The following is a 21,983-nucleotide window of genomic DNA, read 5'->3' as shown; positions in this document are numbered from 1 at the left end:
ACGCCTTCTTAGAGGAATAGATGGAAAAGAAATAAGCAATAAGCAGATTTGTTCGATACAAGACAAATTGTTGATTCAGCACAAGAATAAACTTCTCAGCGCAAATTTGGCAACAATAACTACAATATAATGTAATTGATGATAACTCGTTAGAAATTACGGATTAAATTCAACCACACCCACATATTTAAGGTAAATGCTTCAAAAAATATATTTCATGAATAATAGTTATATGCAAATAAAATTTATTTAATATTTACCGAAGTTAATTTTCAGAAGCGGAAAGGTATAAGATGGACGGAAAAAATAGAAGTTAGTATTTCAAGTTTTCAACAACCCGTATAACCGTATATGATTACATCTATAAATGTACACATAATATAATGATTCATTCATTACATGATACATGAAGCGTAAGATTCAACCCTACTATTTTGGGATGCTCGGATATCGCATGAAAAGAAGATGCTAAAGTGATGAACTTACAACTCTAGCTTAATCTTATCGGACCACTCGAATATATCCGAATACACACGATCGCCGCCGAGCTCGTCTCCGGTGGCCCCGGCAGCCACCCTCATAATGTCCTCGATCAAGGCAAAGTTCCCCATGATATCAACATGGGCGCCGCTCATCGTCCCCCGCCCCTCCAGAAAGTTGGCCGGAGGGGCGTGCTCGTACTCCCTCACGAAGTTCTTCATCCCCGACGGGTTAAACCTCGTCGTCCCACGCCAACCCTTAGCGCTCATGAAGCCCGCGCTAAGCACGGGCACCGTCTCGTCCCCCTCAACGGACAAAACACCGTCCTTCAAGCACATATCCTGGTCTTCTTCACTTGCGGATGTGTCGATCCGGAAGGGAATGTAGCATTCCGCTGAAGGAGCCTCCATGTACACGTAGGCTCGTTCGGTCGGAATGCCAACTCCATAGAGGGAGAAGATCTCCATGTGTGGTGCATTCGGCAGCCTGCAAAGAAACAGCAAGCATTGTAATACAAAACCACGCGCCTCAATCCGACGCCTCACCAATTTGACATCCTTACCTCGTCTCCAAAGGATTCGACCAGTACTTGTAATGCTGATACTTGGGATCATCCAGATCGTCGGCTATCCCATACGAGAAGTGAGCGCTGCCACGCGCCATCATTTTGGGGGCGACGAAGCTCAAGAGATCGACCAGATCTCCAGCAGTGTAAGCTTTGTACTCACTCACAGCTTTGATGCCTCCAAATCCCATGTCATGGTACTCTGTCCACACATCAAGACACGTGCTGTTCGCAACGTTTTTCCCCTTCACAGCGCCCTACAAGGACAAACGAACCCTTCATTTCATTGATAACAAGATCAACTAAAGTAGCATATACATGTAGCCGCAGGTGAGTACAACATAAAACAACTCCATTTTCAACACGTTGATTGTTATATATGATTCTCAGAAATTCAAAATGCATACACAGCAATGTCAAACAAGGCTAAACCTTTATATGTTTTCAGCAATTATCATGTGATAAATCAGAAATCTAACCCGAAAATTCACTCTGTCAATCTCAGAAGAGTCTGCCTGGGCAATGTCTTTTCCAAATGATATGATCCTTCCATAATGCCTGCGTTTGGGTTTCGTTTCCTTGCTTTCATCTTCAGTAAGTATTGGCTCGTCAGTGGTATTCCGCCTTCGTCTGCTAGGGATGTAGCTATCCTCAGGTGAGCAGTCAAGATCGCCCCAAATGGTGTCTCCACCTTTTGGTATCATCGACATGGTTGAGTCCCAAGTCCTGGTCATCTTCATCAGATACTGCAGAGTTTGAATATGAAACAAATCTTGATCCAGAACACCCGGTGCTATCGCCCTATCACACAACCCAATAGCTCCATTCTCAACATTTTCAAGCAACAAACAAGAAATTCAAGAATTCTGTGCATCAAAGCATAAATGAAAAATACCTAGCAACAGCAATATCCTTTGCTTCTGCAGAGAAAAGGCCAGAAACGGCTTTTGGGACGCCTAGAAACGGCCCTCCAATGTTCAACACGGCCTTGATATGTTTAGCGCACCAATCCGGCCCACCTCCTCCCCCCATCGGAGCAGGTACCTCGACCCACTTCATGAAGTGCAAAAAGTACAGAACTCCCATCGAATGAGGAATGATCACAGCCTTGTTGCCGCCATTTGTAGAAACCATAAGTTCTATGTTACTCTTAATCCTACTGAGTGACTGGTCGCGCACCTGAAAAATAGATATGAAAATGAAGGCCGGCTTGGGAGGCAAAGAAGGTGGGAAAGCACATACCTCTGTGTTCTGAAACGAGAGTCTCCAATCATACGTAGCCATGTACATAGTCTTCTCCTCGTATCCAATCTGAGCAAGATTTGCAATCAGAACCGCCCACACAAAGTATCCCGGTGCAAAGTAATCTGCAGCTACTAGACCAGTCACAGGTCTGACCCTCACACCAGGTGGATCCAAACCAGTCTCGTTGTCCAACGACATGTGCTCCACCCAACACAGAGGTCTGCAGTCGATAACCACTTTCCAAATGAAAATATACGAAGCACATTGACCAAATACCTTCAAGAAAAGCATTCATGTACCTAGATTTGATGCAGTACTACAAAGAAATGCTAATAACATTCGCATACAATAGGACATGTATATAAATTTTGCATCTTTGTGTAGCAAGAACTATACAAATTTAACCTCCCTCGAAGAAAAGACGAGCAGAATAAGGAACTGAATAGCTTTTCCATGAATGGAAAGATTTTGTTTCAAAGAAATGAAGTACACTCTCAGTTCCCATTACATAAAATGCAGAAGTCATTTTAAGGAAACAACATTACTTTTTCAGAGAACTGGCATGGTAAGAACACGTCAAAATCCGACTACTATAGCAACACAGATACAAAAACAAACTTCTGCTCAAGAATTCAACATTGAAAAAGTCCCAAAATAATTGCTCTAGATATCACCAACAGGTTCTACTAATATTTGCATCTGCATATTTTTGGCCTCCAAAATTGTTACTTCTGGAAAGTCAGGTGCTTCATTGCCAAAAAGCAGATGTTTACTGCCCTTTACGACAGTTGAGGCAAGAATAAATATATTGTTATTGAGGTAGATGGGTTGAGATAAACTGTCCAGAAGGGAGTTTCAACTAATTCGGCTGCTGATAAACAATCAGTGAATCTATCTTCTTGGCTGCAAACTGCTGAATGTGAAACAAGCAAGAAATCTTGCACGGAAGATTCTTGACAACTCCCAAGAATTTCCAACCAAATCGAACGACAGTGTGATCGACCTCAAATGCTCACAACAACCTCATAAACAAACAAACAAGCTTCAAGAAACAATCTTGAAAACACCAAGAAACACACAACAAAACCACCAAAAATACACTAAATCATTCAACACCACAGCAGACCTTCACTCCCAAAAACAAAAATAAGCAAACACTAGTAAACCTCCCTATCCACCTCAAACCATTAAACCAAAAACTTGAGAAAGAAAGTCAAATCCATTTGCAGATTCGAAAAAATACCTCTTGTAAACAGAACCGAATGTCCCTCCCCACAATCTCTTCCTAAACAACCCTTCTGCACATTGATGCCCCTCCCACAGCTCCAATCCGGCGGTCACAATCCCGGGCACGAAGACGACGGGGTGCTTCGCCGCCAGCCCCTCCTTCTTCAGCTTCAGCCCGGGCGGATCGGGCAGTGGGCCCCTTATCGCATCCGTGACGTACTGCGGAAAAGAGGAAGGCATCAAATTATACAAGAAGAGCAGCACCCACCACGTAACGCACACGCACCCGATGAACCAGCAGCAGTTGTCCAAGCAAGACCACTTCTTCTCGGCTCTCCGGTGCTCCGGCTTCCTCTCCTCCGCGTCGGGCGCCCTTCCCGGCTCATCCTGCCCGCCCCTTCTTCTCCTCAGCAGCGACATGTATCCTCACTTCTTCAAGGAAAAGGGGATTCTGCCGTTTTTTTAGATACTCGTAGGTGAGCGCCGGAAGGTAGCATAATCTAGGTGGGATTAACTTTTGAGGAATAAATCCTTTGCTCAGCCAACAAATAGCTAGGCATAGTTGCTAGTTGGTGCTTGCATTGATTGGAAGATTGTGTGATGGTGGGATCAGTGGCGCTGCGGCGGAGGAAAGATGGCGGGAGTTCTGGAAGGGGCTGGGGATTGGGTGGATGGAGTGAGACTGTGAGAGAGAGAGAGGAAGTGGTGGATTGTGTTTAGCGGTTGAATTTCTGCTGTTTGCAGTTATGAACACATTCCTTTTATTTTCTTTTTTTTGCCACTTTTTTTATTACTGTTTTAATGTGGTAGTAAGTAGACCGTGGACTTGCTTTGTACTGTAGTATAGATTATTGTTCGATATGAAAATTGTGGGCTCGTCGTTTGTTGTCGTTTTCGTTTCTTTATGTTTTATTTCTCCTTCGAAATATTTATTTAATATTTAAATATAGAAATATACTCAATCGACAAATTTTGGTTTTACTTTGGGTTTGATTTATACCAACTATTTCTTCTAAGACTGCGTTTCTTTTGATGTATAAATTTATCCATAGAAAATGATGGATAACAAAAATTTATGCCTTTAAATATCTTCTTGCTTTTTTAATATTTGACAAAAAAAAAGATGTTCGCCATTTTCTTTTCCTTATTTTCACTTCAAGGATGAATAATATTATCACACCAAAAAGGGAGGGATAATATTATCCATCTTTGAAGTGAAAATAATGAAGAAAAAATGGTGAGCATTTCTTTTGTGTCAAATATTGAAAAAATAATGAGACATTTAAAAGTATAAATTAATGTTATTCATCTTTTTTCGTGAATAAATTTATTCATCAAAGTAAAGGCAGCTTAAGACGCTTATTTATTTGGTATAACACGTCTTCGCTAACTTTTACTTTCGTGCCCGGTGTCCCCCTCTATGTCCACACTTGAACATGCTACCAATGGTTTGATTCGATGGAAGAGAAAGATACATAAAATTGATAAAATTAATAGAATTTAAGGAGTAATTAAATAATTTATTAATTTTAAGGTAATAAATAATTACTTAAGTAAATAATTAGATATTGATCAAGTTATCAATTATGGATCCAATTATGCAAACTAAATATTTGATTAATCATTTTATCAACACAAAAAATTGGGTGCAATCGGTTGCACTCAATACCACTTCTTTTATTTATATTACAAATCAAACACGTTAGTTTTTTTAATTTGACCAAACTAATATTCTAATTTTGACCCACGTTAAAAAATTTGGCGTTGAAAATTTGACTAAAATCACTTGGTAAATATGCAGTTAAAAGAAAACACCACTAACATATATTCTCAGATTAGGATGTTGGGAAAGTGAAATTACCAAATGACAAACATATTTTACGAGTGAACCTAGCCAAATTTATGATGCTGAGATTTTTAACGAATTCCATGTTAAATAATTTCATAAAATTTAAAACTATTTTAAAATTAAATTAAATTGAAATTAAACTCACAATCAAAATAAACGTGAAAGATTTAGATCATAAGCCATAATTATTATATAACTCAATATTGTGAATAATATGTTGGACTACTCGGACTCGTTAGAGGTTTGGAGCTAAACGCCACTCCTTAAGTATAGCAACCTTGACACTAACCCATAGTAAGGTTGGCAATTTTCGACACGACACGAAAGCACGATACGAAATCGCATGAAATTAATGGGTTAGTGAGACGCACGATAAGGTTTCAGTCCTTATCGGGTTGACTTGATAAGGACCTGATAATTTCGTGTCGGGTTCGGGTAACCCGATAGAATTAAAATTTTATTAAATATTTACTTGTATTTTTTATTATTATTACTGATGTGAATGAACTTGGGCAAATCAGATCAAGTTGTTATCAGATCAGCTCCAAATTCGTGTTGTTATCAGGTTGTAATCAGATCGTGTCGTGTCCACACGCTTTGAATCGTGTTGTTATCGAGATCATTTCCTTAACAGGTCGTGTTCGGGTTTGGCCTTATCAGGTTGGGTCGATATCAGGTCGACCCGATAACGATCGGAACACACAATTTACTAGCCCTAGATTGATAGTATATGGTAGTAAAATGTAGTACTCCCTCCGTCCCATTAAAGTTGGCAACATTTCTATTTTGGGTGTCCCACTAAAGTTGGACACTTTCTAAAAATGGCAAAAGTTTACTTTAATTAAATCAACAATTACTCACTAATTTGGTCAACAATTGTAGGTCATTTTCTAAAAATGCCAAAATTACTTTAATTAAGTCAACAATTACTCACTAATTTGGTCAACAATTGTAGGCCACACTCTATTAAAATATATTAACACTTAATTTATTAATCTCCGTGCCAAAACGAATGTTGCCAACTTTAACGAGACAGAGGGAGTAATATTTTCAGATAGGGAATATACTCGAATATATGCTATTATAGAGTGGATTTTGAAAATAGTCACTTTGAAATAGTAAATTAAAAAAAATACCCACACTTACCATTTTACCCTTGCATATATAAATTTAAAAAATACCCGCGAATTCACAACCAAGATGTATTTTGGTTGTGAATTCAAGCTTTAAAACTCGAATTCACAACTGTATAACAAGTATTGGTTGTGAATTCAAGTTTTAAAGTTTGAATTGACAACTAAAAATAGTGTTAGTCGTGAATTCACAACTATAAATAGTGTTAATTGTGAATTCGCGTGAATTCACAACTAGAAGTAGTGTTGGTTGTAAATTCACAACTAGAAATAGTGTTGGTTGTGAATTCTCAACCAACACTAATCAATGCTGATAATTCAATTGTAAATTCATAATTCAGTTGTGAATTCATCGAGTTTGTTGTGAATTCAAGAACATTAACCAGACAAATTAATTCAATTTTCACACAATTCTCGATTTTCATATCCCCCTATTGTTGAACAATACACATGTTATTTACTTTATTTACATTATTAACTTTAATTAACTATCAATCGCATGCAAATTCGAAATATGCATACATCGATCTGGAATTTTAAGATCTCACAAATCTTTGTTTTCTATTTTAGCATATCAGATGCAAATCGGATGATGAGCACGAGCGGCAGCATTACTTCAGCGTCAGCTCCATGGCTGATGCTGCTTGCCGGCAGTCGTTGATGGAAGCGGTGACATAGCTTACAGAGCGAGAGGGGGGAGAGAGAGAGAGAGATGTGTTACCTGTTGCACATACGAGAAATATTAGAGAGATGAGAGAAATAGTGAGGAGAGAGAAAAGAGAGAAAGCTGCGTTATCTATATATAATATAAAAGATCAGTATAACGGTAATTTTTTACCGCCAAATTTTCTCTCTCCCATTTTCTCTAAATTTAACCAATTTATCTCACTTCTAACCAACAACCACCGTCACTCACTTTTTCCCTCTCTTTTTTCCTTTTTCTTTTTCTTTGCAATTTTCAATTTTGGTTTTCTTTTCTTTAATTTTTTTTTTTACATTTAGAATTTTTGTTTTTCCTAAAATTTATACATTTAAATTAATTAAAAAAAATTAATACGCATATCAAATTAAATATCATGACATGAGCTTTAATTTAATTTATAATAGTATATAAAAAAAAGCTTTAAACTAAAAAGAAGATATTCAAATTAATTTTTTTAAAATTAATCTCTTTCTCTCTCTTATTTTATAAATGAAGTTAGTTTTCATATTTTTTTTATTTGCATAAAATATTTTATGAAATCATGAAAATTATGTACAATTTATTATGCAAGACTGCAGTTATTTTTATTACTCTTTTATTTCAAGTTTTTATTTTTATTTTTTCACTATATTCATGTTTTAAACTTGCATGAGTTTTTCATAAATTTTTTTTGCGTTATACTTATAGGTTTTTTTTATTGTTATTAATTAGTGTAGAGAGATAAGGACCATAGTGCATTTAATTATTTTCATATGTTTTGTCGTATGTTTGGATTGCTTCAATAGATTATTTCGTATTGGTTATATATAAAAATATGAAATTTAATGATATACAATTGAGTTTTACATGAGTTTTAATTATAATATATTTTTTTTTAAATCCAACTTGGTGTAGGAGTTTATATTGGTTTATTTTAGAATTCTTTAATCTAATATGAAAAAAAAAAGATAAATTCATAGATTTGTAATTTATTTTTCCTGTAAAAAAAAGTAGAATTGAACATATGATTTATATTCATTTAATTTAACAATAATTTTTTTGGTAATTATATATTTTTAAATGCATTAACTTTATTAATTCAATACAGTATTCTCACATTCTTACGAAAAACATAATTTTCACAATAACCAATCCATATATAAACTAGGCATGTGAATAAATTTCAAATAATATTTGAATCCCCTACTTTATAAATAATGTGTATTAAAATATTTTTCATAAAATTTAAGGATATTTTTATTTAAAATTTATCAACCTCCTTAAATTTTTTAATCTAAATACCTCTTAATTTCGATGTCCATCGTGCATCACACGAATGGGCGTATACTAGTAGATAGTGAAATAGAAGAGAGAGAGGAGAGAGAAATAGAAGAGAGAGAGAGAGTTCTTAGTGAGAGTGAGAGTGAGAGAGAGACGAGACCAGAGATAGATAAGATTAAGAGTGGGTAATTTTTTAATTTTAATATTAAGGGTAGTTTAGTCATTTAACACAAAAAAATGAGTAATTTTTTAAGTATTTATTTGAGTGGGTAAATTTTAAATTTACAATAAAAAAATGGCTACTTTCATATATTACTCTTATGGGTAATTTTCAACACAGCCCCCAATTTTATCACTATAGCCTCTTATTTAAATAAATAATTAAAATAATTATAATTATACTATATTACCCCCATAGCCCCCATTTAAATTAACAAATATATATATAATCGTCTTCTTCAAAAAAAATTTGAAAACAAATCGTCTTCTTCAAGTTAACTGATAGAATTTCTCAAATTATTTCCTATTGTCTTCTTCACCCACACACCCAATGGCCTTATCACTTGCCAGCGGCCTTAGCTTCTACATCACTTTTCAAAAAGTTGTTGTTTTTCCATTCTCCACACAAATTCTCATGTTCGCTTCTCCCTTTCCCCACCAAATTATTAACCTCCTTGAAATTTAGATATGTAAAAGCCTTAATCATCTAAACCTTCCATGAGACGTTAGATTTCTCCAATTTCACATTGAATGTCATCTTCTCTTTGGCGGCGACAGCGGCGGCCAACAGACGATGTGTCGTTGCTGGTTAACGAAAGCTATTGCGTGGAGGCGACGAGAAACATGCTGATAGTAAATTTAATAAAATAAAAAGTTAGGATTTGTGCTCAAGTTAAGGAATTAAATAAGCTCCTTCGCCGGATTGCTCACCACGCCAGGCAATCTATCAATGTGCAGTGAAGGAAAAAGAAATAGAGAGGGACCAGAGGCTATACTTTTAGTGTGTGAGAGAGAGAACGAAAAATGAGAGGCTATACTTTTTAATCTTTGTTTTATTAGAATTTTTAAATGGAAATATAAGGGTGAGATGGTAATTATATTAATATTTTATTAATTTTATAAATAGAGGGGGCTATAATGAATAATATGGGGGCTGTGTATATAATTACCCTACTCTTATTTATATCATTAGTATATATTTAAATATTAAAATTAAAATTGCCTCCGTCGCCAACCCCAAGTTCCCCAACCTCTCATTTGTTGTGTTGTTTCCGGCGCATCTTTAGCTAGGTTCGAACTGCATCATTTTATGATTCTTCATTTAATTCTATGGTCACGTGACGAGTTTAATTTGTCTGTGAGAGCTATTGATTTCCTTGTTTTTCTTGGAAACCTGAAATACTATAATTAAACTTTAAGGTGGTCTTGGGATGGGTATATTTGGGTGTACCGTACACTCAAGTTGACATGTACCCAGATCCAGACCTGCATCCTAATTCAAACTCGCATCCTGACTCAAATCGTATAAATGACACTATTCGGTTATACAAATGACACTGTCTGTAATTGATATTATTATGTTATACAAATGACACTGCTTATAAATGACACTATAACATTGTAAATGACACTATTCTGAAATATAAATGACACTTCTTGTAATTGACACTATAAGATTGTAAATGATATAATATTTTAAATAACACTATAAGATTGAAAATGATACTATAAACATTTTAAAATGTTATAGTGCCATTTATATAATTGAATAATGTCAATTATAAAAGTGTCATTTACACGATTTAGGCCAGGATGCAAGTTTGAATTAACATGCAGATCAGGATTTGGGTACGGGTCAATTCGAATGTACGGTATACCCGGATGCATGTACGGGAGATTTTATGTTAAACTTTTGATCATCATTACGTGGTGTTGGTATCTGAAAGACTATATCTAATTTCTAAGAACGAAGTTGTTGCTCATATTTTGTTTATCTTTTCTATATCTAATTAGTAGTTTTAATTTAGAGTTCTTTGTAGTGGACTTATAAAAACTCAAATTTGAGTTTTAAATGTAAAATGTTAAATTGTTACACTTATAATTTACTTTTCATTTTCTATGCAATTGATTGTTTTAGTTTCTTTCTTAATTAAAAGAATTTACTCGTCCACAAAATTGTGATCTTAGACTTACATAAATTGTGTATATATTTTACATTTTGTTCGTCCACAAAAAATAGTCATAGAAAAAGATGATATAAATTTTAATAAAAATGGTTATTATATTATAATGAATAAAGGATCTCCTTTTGAATCTGCAGCTGCAGCTGCCGCTGCCTCCTTATCCGACGAGCAGTCACTGCAGCGCCGGCGCTATGGCTGCCTGGTTGTCCGACATTTAGAGAGAACAGAGGCGGTGGGAGTGCGTCCTTTTCAGAGTCGAACAAGAGATAGAGAGCTCGGGTTGTGAACCGGCGATGGTGGTCTTCAGTCTGTGCTGTCGCCGGGGATCGATGTGAGATTTAAGAGAGATGTCTAGAATTAGGGCTTAGGGTTTCTGACAACGTCATCGCCTGATATACGGGCGGCGGCGGCTGAAATTGCTTGGAGAAGAAAGGAGTCCAGATGTCGAGGGAGATGGGGATGAGAGATAGGCGACGGCGGCGGCGGCGGCTCCTCGCCGCTGTCACTGGAATTATAGAGGGAAGCGGCAACGCCCTGTGCTGCGTCTGTGTGTGTGTTTATGCGTAGAGGGGGAGGTGCAGATGTGAGGAAGAAAGAAGAGAGAGGCTGGGGGAGATGGTCGATCGCCGGAAGGAAGGCCGTGGTGGCTGAGTTCGAGAGGGAGAGAGATCTGAATGTGGGTGTGTGAGAGGGAGATGGTCGGCGCCTTCTTCTCCATCTCAGCCTCTCTATCTCCCCCTCCTTCTCACATAGAACACGCAAATGAACATACTAATGTTCGTCAATATGTTCGTAGAAAAATAAATGAACATACTAATGTTCGTCGAAATATATCAGGTCCCAGAATGAGAAGAGAGGATTTTTCGGGATTTGTTCAACGGAATCCCAGAATTCAGTGGATTTGAGTTGACATATTTGCCCTTTTCGGATTAAACAAAGGTAAATAATCAATATTTAATTACATGAAAAATCATATCAGGAAATTATTTGAACCATTGATTAGAGTGAGATGAATGACCTTGATTTGGTCTTTATTCTTTATATATATATATATAAGGAAAATATAAAAAATTAAAAGTTATTACATTCAAATAATATGTTGAAAATTTAAATTATCATAACGAATTCAATTCATAAAAATTAAAAGTTATATCATAGTCTTGGTTGTTTTTCGGCTACCTGTCACAGCCCAAAACCGTTTACTTCATTTGCAAATTTTATTTGGAAATTGTTATATTTTCGAGTTATTAATATATATATCTATGAGTCGAGTTTATGAATTTAGTCTAGTCGCGCCCCTAGTTAGATAGATAGTTTTAAGTTTACAAACTTTAATTTTAATAAATAGAAAATTATTATTGGGCCTGAATAAATATTTGTTAATTTCTCCATATTGGGCCTCAATTACTTTTATTGGGCTGGAGTTTAAATGAGCCCAATATGAGCCCATGACTTTTTAGTAATCATCATTCATTTTTCCCTGTTGTTTCAAAAATTTGCTACGTGTTTCCTTTCTCAAGAAGCCACCATTTGTTTCCATTTTTAGCCACAAATTTTAACTCTTGGCAGCCAAGTTTTCTCCTCAGCCATCCAATTAATTTTCTCAATCTTTTGGAATTCGTTTTATTATCTATTCCACCGCCTCATTTTAGCTTATTAAGCTCCTTCACTTTCTGAAAGCAAATCAAAACCCCAGCTACTGATTTCTTGTCTGTTCATTTCGCTTCTAAGTGGTAAATTTTAAATCTTGTACATAGCTTATGTAATTTTATTTCATCATCTCAATTATTTCTTCCAATTCATGCCAAAATCAGATTTTCTACAAGAAATTCCGTTCTTCAAATCCAAAACATGCATACACATCATCAAATCTATTATCTATTTTTCATAAGAAATCAAATAGAATAAATCTTATAATTACATGGAAAAAGGAAATAGATATAGGGGAGGCAGAAAGAGAAATGGAGGTTTAGGAATATAGAGAGAGAGAGAGAGGGTGTGCTGGTGTGTGAGTATGTGTGTGAGAGTGTGCGTGTGTATGTTGAATAGTGAGTGCAGAGAGGGATTTAAGAGGGAGATAGAGAGATGTTGGGCTTTTAAGTATGGGCTTAAGTTTAAATTCATTAATGAGCTAAAATTTGACTTCTAATAATTGGGCTAATTTTATTGATTAAATTGAGTTTGATTTTAAATTGAGATTTGAACTATAAAACCATGCCTTTAAATATTTTATTAATAAGAATTTATTTCCTGATTTTCTCGTTAAATATTTATTTATATTCATAGTTTTTCCGCATGCGTTTTCATTTAAAATTAAAATGGATTTGGGTGTCACAAGGTGGTATCAGAGCAGGTCTACTTTCCTGTAGACTCTGCAAAATATTTTACGTAAAATTTTTAAAAGTCATATGTGAGAAAGTCATTCGACCACTGCGCGCTCTGACTCCAAGGTAAAAGTATTTGAAAAGTTTTCAAGGGGATGAGTATAAATTATTTACGTTGAAAGTATGTTGAAATTTGCTGCAATAATTGAAGTTATTATGAGAAAATTCAAGTTCAGTATTCAAGTTATCATGTTGAAGATTATTGCAGCTTTGAATTGTTAAATTTCGAGGACGAAATTATTTTAAGTGGGTAGGTTTGTCACAGCCCAAAACCGTTTACTTCATTTGCAAATTTTATTTGGAAATTGTTATATTTTCGAGTTATTAATATATATATCTATGAGTCGAGTTTATGAATTTAGTCTAGTCGCGCCCCTAGTTAGATAGATAGTTTTAAGTTTACAAACTTTAATTTTAATAAATAGAAAATTATTATTGGGCCTGAATAAATATTTGTTAATTTCTCCATATTGGGCCTCAATTACTTTTATTGGGCTGGAGTTTAAATGAGCCCAATATGAGCCCATGACTTTTTAGTAATCATCATTCATTTTTCCCTGTTGTTTCAAAAATTTGCTACGTGTTTCCTTTCTCAAGAAGCCACCATTTGTTTCCATTTTTAGCCACAAATTTTAACTCTTGGCAGCCAAGTTTTCTCCTCAGCCATCCAATTAATTTTCTCAATCTTTTGGAATTTGTTTTATTATCTATTCCACCGCCTCATTTTAGCTTATTAAGCTCCTTCACTTTCTGAAAGCAAATCAAAACCCCAGCTACTGATTTCTTGTCTGTTCATTTCGCTTCTAAGTGGTAAATTTTAAATCTTGTACAGAGCTTATGTAATTTTATTTCATCATCTCAATTATTTCTTCCAATTCATGCCAAAATCAGATTTTCTACAAGAAATTCCGTTCTTCAAATCCAAAACATGCATACACATCATCAAATCTATTATCTATTTTTCATAAGAAATCAAATAGAATAAATCTTATAATTACATGGAAAAAGGAAATAGATATAGGGGAGGCAGAAAGAGAAATGGAGGTTTAGGAATATAGAGAGAGAGAGGGTGTGCTGGTGTGTGAGTATGTGTGTGAGAGTGTGCGTGTGTATGTTGAATAGTGAGTGCAGAGAGGGATTTAAGAGGGAGATAGAGAGATGTTGGGCTTTAAGTATGGGCTTAAGTTTAAATTCATTAATGAGCTAAAATTTGACTTCTAATAATTGGGCTAATTTTATTGATTAAATTGAGTTTGATTTTAAATTGAGATTTGAACTATAAAACCATGCCTTTAAATATTTTATTAATAAGAATTTATTTCCTGATTTTCTCGTTAAATATTTATTTATATTCATAGTTTTTCCGCGTGCGTTTTCATTTAAAATTAAAATGGATTTGGGTGTCACACTACCCGTGGCTTCTCGCGGGTGCTTTCGCTTGTTTTTGTTTTATCTCTTGAACCTCTTTATTCTTTTTTTAATAAACTTTATATTTCAGCATTCTAATTGAATTTATTTACACTTACTTCTCTTTATATATATACACTAGCATTTGCATATATTTGATTATATTTTTATATTTATATAAAATTAATACTAATTTAGTTATTATACTTATAAATATAATAAAAAATTAACTTTAATTGAATATTGAGAAAATAAAAAAGAATTCACACTTATAAAATTTGATAGTATGAAAAACAAAAACAAAAAAATAAGTTAAAAAAATTAAAAATAAAATACTAGTAATTAAAAAGATGAAAGAGGAGAGAGAAATTTGTAAAACTTTAATATTTAAACAAATTTAATTTTTACATTTTAAATCAAATATTTTCATACAATATACGTATCATATTAAAGCTCTTATAGTGATCTTTGATTTGATATGCATATTAAATATTTTATAAAAAATCAAATTTCCCAATTTTGGAAAGAAATGTAACAACAAATAAGAAGTTAAAGAAAATGAAAATAAAAAGAAAAATATATAGTTTAAACATAAACCTTCTATTTTATTATAATTACATAATTGCCACTTAATTTTCAAATTAATTTGAAATTGATTTCAAATTGGAAACTCCCTTTTTAATATTGTATAGATATATATAGATTATACTCCACATTATATATTAGTATGATTTACTTTAAATACACTATATCAATATAGAATAGTATTATTATTTATTACATTTACTTTTTAAAGTTGAATTATTTTAAATCTAATAATTATTTGAAGATAATAAATCTAATAATTTATTAAATCAAATAATTATTTATTACACTATACTCTAATTATTTTAGAAATTGATTGTTATTTTTTCATAATATTTTCTTTGAAAAAAATTACGATAATATTAATTTTATATTATTTTAAATTCGATCATATATTTACTATCACTCTTTCGCCGGCACTACAATTATTAGATATCATCTCGACATATTCTAAGGTTATGAATGAATGATATTGTGTATTGAAATAGAGTTTAAATGAATTAATAAGTGTTAGTTATATCAATAATACGTGTGTTTTGTACTGATGATTACTCAAAATGAACTTCAAGGTTAATCGTGCCTGATCTAGAGCACGACTAAGATGGGTGACCCACTGGAAAGTTCGTCAAATTGTATGCAAATAAGGTCAAAATACATTAAAAATACATTTATACGGTTAAGATCATGATATGGATTCAAGTTAGGGTACAGATCATGATTTAAGTGAGGGTGCAACCCGATAGCACGGTGCAACCGGTTGCACCCAAGACCACCTTAAAAAATTATTCTTAAAAAAAATATTAAAAATACCAAAATACTTGTGAGATATAAAGATAGATTGAAAAAAAATATTATTTTTTATTCCCTCCATCCACCAAAAGTATAGCACTTTTGATGGGCACATATTTTAATAAAATTGATGATGATTTTTACGTAGTGGAGAAAAGGTCTCACCATTTTATGAGATGTGTGTTTGAGATTGAATTTGAAATAGATTTTTTTATAAATAAAAAGTGTTTGTAAGGATAGAAGTTAAGAAAAAGATGTGGGGCCATGTTCTAAAAAGGAAAATGTCATACTTTTGGTGGACATAAAAAATGACATAAGTGTCATACTTTCGTGGACGGATGGAGTATTTATTTTTTAACGATCGAAAATTCGGTCGTTAAAAATAAAATTTCAGTCGTTAAAGTTAACGGCCGGAAAAAATGGTCATTGGGATCCGGAACGACGATTCAAACAACAACCACCGAAAACAGTCGTTAATTTGGTCGTTAACACGATTAACGACCGAAAATTCGGTTGTTAGAGCCGTGTTTTCTTGTAGTGATTCTTTCTCGGCGACTGGAACGAAGAAGAAGAGGGGCTAATTGGGGGTCGATTCTTTCCTGGCGACTGGAACGATGCGTTGGCCTGGTGGGGAGAGAGAGAGAGAGAAAGGAGCCGCTCAGCTTGGACGCTTTCTGGCCGGCGCCGATGCATGGCGCGTGCAGCTCTGCGTCGCACGGTTAGGGCCGTCGCCAGGAAAACATTCCAGGCCATGGATGACAGGTCGCGGGGAAAGCTTGCTGCCGGTGGAGAACTCATGTTTTTATGAAAAACTGATATATTTGATAATTTCCAGTTTATTTTGTCCAACTCGAACTCTACAAAATTCCCTGCAAAGTTCGTTCAATTTCAATGACGGCTCATAAACCATAATGTTGGTGCATCATCTCTCTTCATACTCATTCTCGGATTCCTTCTTAAGCTATATATCATGCAAAATGAAAGTGTGGTTCTTGATTTTTCAAATTGTAATAATCTGATAGTCGACCTTTCCATTGTTGGTTCTGAATATTAGGGTTGAATTTGGAATAATTTATAGTAAAAATTTCTTCCCCTGAGAAAGAGTTTGTTCAACGAAAAATAAAGCAAAATCGACATTGTCAACCATAGTAGAAGTCTAAAGTATAATTTTGGGCATTGATGTTTTAGATTTGATATGGGTTTTAAATAGACGTGGCTGTAACATTATTCCTTTTTTTTTTGGAAGTGGTAGTAACACTATTCAATTTGTATAAATTCAACAAATTATCATTATCATACTTCGACATCAAATTTATACAACTTCAAAAATTAAATGATAGGCGTTTCAAAAAAAAAAAAAATTAAATGATAGGGAAAGTATTGTTGGGCTGGATTCAAACACCCCACACTGCTGAGGCCCGCCTCCACACTGCCGCCGTCTCTTTCTCTTCCTCACAAGCCTCATTCCCCTCCATTTCTAGAGACAGAGAGAGATTTCTTGTTGCACTCACCATGTCCATCTCCCACACATGAGCTGTGGCTCAAAGAGAGGTGATAGATTAATCCCACGCTGCATACTATTTTAAGCTAAATCGTCAGAAACTATGACACTACTTCGCCATTAACGCCACCTCCGTTACTCCTCAAACTCCCCATTCTTCCTGCATTCTCTTTCTCTGCCCAACTTCCCGAAATTGTAACGATTGGACTCAGCTGAGAAATGGCCATTTGATTTATTTATTTTGCTTCTTTTTGTCGAGACAGAGACTACTCCGTTTGTTTGTTTTTTCGATCGATTACTGAATTAATCGGCTGTTTGCATTTTCGGTTTGGTTTTCTTCTGATTTTAGCGATAGAATGTTGACGTGCATAGCTTGCTCGAAGCAGCTGAACGCCGCCGGATCTCTCCCGGAGCCGCCTGAGGACGACGGAAGTGCTGCGGCTCCTTCCTCCAAACAGGCCATCAAAACCCTCACTGCCCAAGTAAACACTAATTTCCCTCATTTCACCCTATTGTTGTAGTTTTTCTCCAAGTTTTTTAGCATTGTCAAATACATGGACTGTTGTAGTATCATCCAGTATCCACCATATATTTGCGCGTATAATCGAGGCGATCACGCAGGCCAAAAAATTGAGCCCACCATATATATGTTTTATTTTGTGTATTATGTGAATATCTCATGGAAAGTGGTTTCTTAGCTTAATAGTTGAATGTCTCTCGATTTATTTGATTTAGTATTTGAATTCACACGACATGTTTTGTTTGTTTGTTTTATAGTATGCCAGGTATATTTAATCTGATGCATCATCTATAGAACTGCAATTTTGAATTGTTCCTAATCTTCTTTCGATGTATTTATTTGTGATTGCATGAATATTTTAGATCAAGGACATGGCTGTCAAGGCATCGGGTGCATATAAGAACTGCAAGCCCTGTGCTGGTTCATCAGGGCACGGCAAGGGCCGGGACTACTTGGACTCAGATGCTGGCTCGGTGTCAGAGAGGTTCTATGGCTCATACAGAAGGGCTGGCAGTTCAGAGTCCACCCCACGGCTTTGGGGAAAGGAAATGGATGTGAAGTTGAAGGCTCTCTCGAGTGGCTATGCTACACCAGCTTCAGTTAGCAGTAGAAGTGAGGCGTTTGTTCTTATGGAGGAAGATGAGCCGAAAGAATGGGTTGCACAGGTTGAGCCTGGGGTGTTGATTACATTTGTTTCGTTGCCACAGTGTGGAAATGATATTAAGAGGATCAGATTCAGGTAATGAATCAATTATTCGGGTAATCAATTATATATCATGTTGTGAAGCAGAATTAATATGACGGGCTGGTTTATGGAAATAAGTATCATTATTCTGTGAAACATTGAATATTGATATGAAGTTCATTTATTGAATTATGGCTCACTTGGCTGTTCACATTGGTAAATGCGAAGTGTGTTAAGTATCATTTTGTGATTCTGCAGTGCTTTCTTTGCTGCTTTATAAACAGTGCATTTGCAAAATCTGATTCAACATGATATCTGGAACATGTGATTTCTTCGCGAGTGATGAAAAGTTTAATGTGGTATCCATGATGTTGATCTTAGTTGGTGGTTATCTACTTGTCTTGATTTATTTGCAGAATTTGAGATTTCTAAGTGTGGAGAATGTGGCTGAATTGAATTGGGGCATGTTAGCCACTATGAATTGCACTAGCCCCCAATTATGGTGGTGGCCCTTGATTCTTTGAAAAAGTGGTGGGATATGGAAAAAATGGCATAGCACTGAAGGCTAAATCAGTAATACATATTATTACATCTTAGTCCTATCACCATGAGAATATAACGTTTAACTGAGGATACTAGTTTGTTTGGGTAATTGACTAACAGAAAAATAAAAATAAAATTTATAAAAAGAGTTCGTATTTGCCCAATTGACACATGGGAGGGAATCAATGTTGGACTTATCAGAAAAAAAAGTCAACTATGCGATCTAAATAGAAATGAATGAAAAAATAAAAAGTGCCACAAAGAATCCAAACTGGATAGTCCTTTTCTGTATTTTTCTGTTGCTGCTTCTATTCGTGGAGTTACTAGCATTAAAGTGTTCAATTGCTAGCCATATTATCAGGAATATTGTGTGGAGCCTTAATAAAAGTTCAAAAGTTTTCTTGAAGATGAGAATTGTTAGTTGTGTAACTTACTGTGCATGTTTAGTTACTGCTTTTACTGTTGTATAATCAAACCTTAATCTGTACAGAATTCTAACATATTATTTGTTCCCGAGAATGACCTGATTTGATCTGGTTTTTTTCCATATTGAGGGATTTCAACAATACTTGTTCACGATTTTCTCACTTTTCACTTTTCTTGGATTGTTTTTACAGCCGAGAGATATTTAACAAGTGGCAAGCTCAAAGGTGGTGGGCGGAGAACCAGGATAAAGTAATAGAATTATACAATGTTCAAAAGTTCAGTCGTCATGCAGTACCAGTGCCAACTCCTCGATCAGAAGATGAGGTATACTTTTTTGAGAATTCATACTTCTTATGTCATTAATGGTGACAATAGTGATCATCCAACTGGTTTAACCTGCCATTTTGTTGAATATATACCTTTCTTCAGTTCAATTATTTGTGTGCTTGTCAATATATACTGGTTTTTATTCATTGTCAGTGACTATCTTGTGGGATTTACCTTTCAATGGATTTTTGCAAAGAGTAATAATTGAAGTGATCCCTTTTCCTTAGAATTCAAAAGTTGAATCGATGGAGGATACCCCTGAGACACCTCGACTGAGCAAGGAGCGTCTTCCTCACCACTTTTGTCAGAGCTTTACCGAACAGCACCCAATGCAATCTCGTCAGTACTATGATTCTGGCGGTCTTAACTCAACACCAAAAGTCTCCAGCGCCAGTGCTGCAAAAATTGAGACGTCATCCATTGATGCTTCTGCACGTTCAAGTTCTTCAAGGGAGATTGATCACTCTGGAGAGCTTTCAGTTAGCAATGCTAGTGATTTAGAGACTGAGTGGGTTGAACAAGATGAGCCTGGAGTCTACATTACCATCAGAATACTTTCAAATGGTGCTCGAGAGCTTAAAAGAGTGCGGTTCAGGTGAGCATTCCTTTAAAGCTGGACCTGTAATTCTTTGATTCCTAATAAGTAGAACCAATCAATAGCATCTATGTCATATAATACTGAAGCTACAAACGATTGGCTTCCACAAGAGGAAGACTCAACATATATATGATCTTTTTATACACTCTTTCTTTCTTTTATATACTCTTTCTTAGTATCAAACTTAAAGGTGACAAATATTATTCTGGGAATCACATCTAATCCCATTGCTAATCTCAGAAACTAGGGAAATTATTTGGAAACCAATTAGTCACACTTTTATATGCACTATCTAAATGTTACATCTCACTATCCTTGTTGTGAATGGAATAAGTAATTTGGATCCATTTTATGATTTTTATCCACTGTAATAAAATGGAAAAGGTTGGCTCACACGGAAAAACCAATTACGAGCCACTTTACCACAGTAAATTTTTATTCTTACACATCATTGCTTGTATCTGACTTTGTAAATGATGAATGCAGCCGAGAAAGATTTGGAGAATCTCAAGCAAGATTGTGGTGGGAAGAGAACAGATTGAGGATTCAACAGCAATACTTGTGACTTTTGGCAAACTCAGTAGGAAGATACACTTACCATTCTCATGAATTCTTTAACTAAAAGCTACTAAGTTATCAACGGGTGCTGCATTCTTCCAATTCTAGTGTGTCGAAATTTCGCCTTGCTATGGTGAATTTCTTGAAATCACCCTTTTCTTGAGAAAAAAGCAATGATCAGGGTGCGGATAACTTTATTGTCTGTTGAAACTTATACCATACAACACAATGAAAATTTGTGGACATTTATGTGGCTTCTACTTCTAGTTAGTGGAAAATCAGCAACACATGTCAATCGTTTAGTTTGCCGAAGTCTTGAACCTGTAATTATCATTGTGTACGAATCTCATGTTTCAATTCATCAACGCGTCTAAGATTTACACATACATGCATTTATAATATGATATTATCACTATACGCATTCTCTAGGAACATTGCAGGGGAGATAGACAGTGGATAAGCTGGGAATGGAAAGCATTGCCAGCTTTAGAAAAAGAAAACTGGCAACGATTGGGTCTCGGATCACACTCCCACTCGGTTAGTTTATTTTTGGAATCTTGAATTATGACTTTCACTGATCATGTTTGTTACTTTGTTGGCTGCATAAAGTAGTGGAAATGGGCCTTGTTGTCTAGTTTCCCTTTTTTGTGAGTAGGAAAGGTAAAGAGGGTGTCCTTTGATAGTTGTAGTAGTGAATTGGATTGATCAATGTCTGCTTTGTTTCACTCGAAGATGTGTGTAGTTAGGTAAGGTACGATTGGAATTTTGTTTCTCGGGATTGCCGCTGCGCCTCTTTTTGGTGATGGTACATGATTCTCATGCCTCTTTAACTTGAACTAAAGTCTCTCTCTCTCTCTCATGGTCCCTTTTGGAATCTCAAGTTTGTGAAGGATTTATCTTCATCTTTTTAGCCCTGTTACATTGTGCCCACTAGACAAGTTACGACTTCTCTCTCTCTCTCAAGTATGGTTTATGAAGAGAATTATTTTGAGGTTCTTAGCCCCCCTCCTGTGTT

At 35.2% G+C, this 21,983-nt stretch overlaps 2 protein-coding genes across 5 annotated transcripts; one reads left to right on the top strand and one right to left on the bottom strand.

Annotated features, from left to right (window-relative positions):
• Positions 1–294: 294 nt before the first annotated feature.
• LOC131013127 (phospholipid:diacylglycerol acyltransferase 1-like) lies at positions 295–4,315 on the bottom strand. Of its 2 annotated transcripts, XM_057941155.1 has the most exons (7): positions 3,804–3,945; positions 3,534–3,736; positions 2,288–2,510; positions 1,941–2,224; positions 1,525–1,846; positions 1,043–1,302; positions 295–966 (listed from the first exon to the last, which is right to left on the bottom strand). In XM_057941155.1, exons 3-7 carry the CDS (start codon positions 2,486–2,488, stop codon positions 483–485), a joined length of 1,551 nt encoding a protein of 516 aa, XP_057797138.1. In that variant the 5' UTR covers positions 2,489–2,510; positions 3,534–3,736; positions 3,804–3,945; the 3' UTR covers positions 295–482. The 2 variants fall into 2 exon arrangements, with proteins under 2 accessions (XP_057797138.1, XP_057797137.1); XM_057941154.1 differs by having other exon boundaries at positions 3,534–4,315.
• Positions 4,316–17,117: 12,802 nt separating this feature from the next.
• LOC131013126 (protein Brevis radix-like 2) lies at positions 17,118–21,352 on the top strand. 3 transcript variants are annotated; one of them, XM_057941151.1, is made up of 6 exons: positions 17,118–17,361; positions 17,661–17,793; positions 18,194–18,570; positions 19,677–19,809; positions 20,040–20,407; positions 20,897–21,352. In XM_057941151.1, exons 2-6 carry the CDS (start codon positions 17,668–17,670, stop codon positions 20,973–20,975), a joined length of 1,083 nt encoding a protein of 360 aa, XP_057797134.1. In that variant the 5' UTR covers positions 17,118–17,361; positions 17,661–17,667; the 3' UTR covers positions 20,976–21,352. The 3 variants fall into 3 exon arrangements, with proteins under 3 accessions (XP_057797134.1, XP_057797135.1, XP_057797136.1); XM_057941153.1 differs by having other exon boundaries at positions 17,127–17,361; positions 17,698–17,793; XM_057941152.1 differs by having other exon boundaries at positions 17,126–17,793.
• The last annotated feature ends 631 nt before the right edge of the window (positions 21,353–21,983 follow it).

This window comes from Salvia miltiorrhiza, chromosome 2, assembly GCF_028751815.1.
Source record: "Salvia miltiorrhiza cultivar Shanhuang (shh) chromosome 2, IMPLAD_Smil_shh, whole genome shotgun sequence".
Lineage (NCBI taxonomy): Eukaryota > Viridiplantae > Streptophyta > Magnoliopsida > Lamiales > Lamiaceae > Salvia > Salvia miltiorrhiza.
The sequence above is the reverse complement of the archived record's forward strand: the minus strand, read 5'-3'. Positions and strand labels throughout refer to the sequence as shown.

Bases quoted from the DNA above. Each gene is read 5' to 3' on its own strand.
- LOC131013127 (XM_057941154.1), bottom strand. From the start codon at position 3,937: ATGTCGCTGCTGAGGAGAAGAAGGGGCGGGCAGGATGAGCCGGGAAGG. The intron at 2,511-3,533 runs GTATTTTTTCGA...TATCGACTGCAG, and splicing joins TTCGGTTCTGTTTACAAGAG to ACCTCTGTGTTGGGTGGAGC. The intron at 1,303-1,524 runs GTTAGATTTCTG...TTGTCCTTGTAG, and splicing joins TTGACAGAGTGAATTTTCGG to GGCGCTGTGAAGGGGAAAAA.
- LOC131013126 (XM_057941151.1), top strand. From the start codon at position 17,668: ATGTTGACGTGCATAGCTTGCTCGAAGCAGCTGAACGCCGCCGGATCT. The intron at 19,810-20,039 runs GTATACTTTTTT...CCTTTTCCTTAG, and splicing joins CTCCTCGATCAGAAGATGAG to AATTCAAAAGTTGAATCGAT. The intron at 20,408-20,896 runs GTGAGCATTCCT...TGATGAATGCAG, and splicing joins CTTAAAAGAGTGCGGTTCAG to CCGAGAAAGATTTGGAGAAT.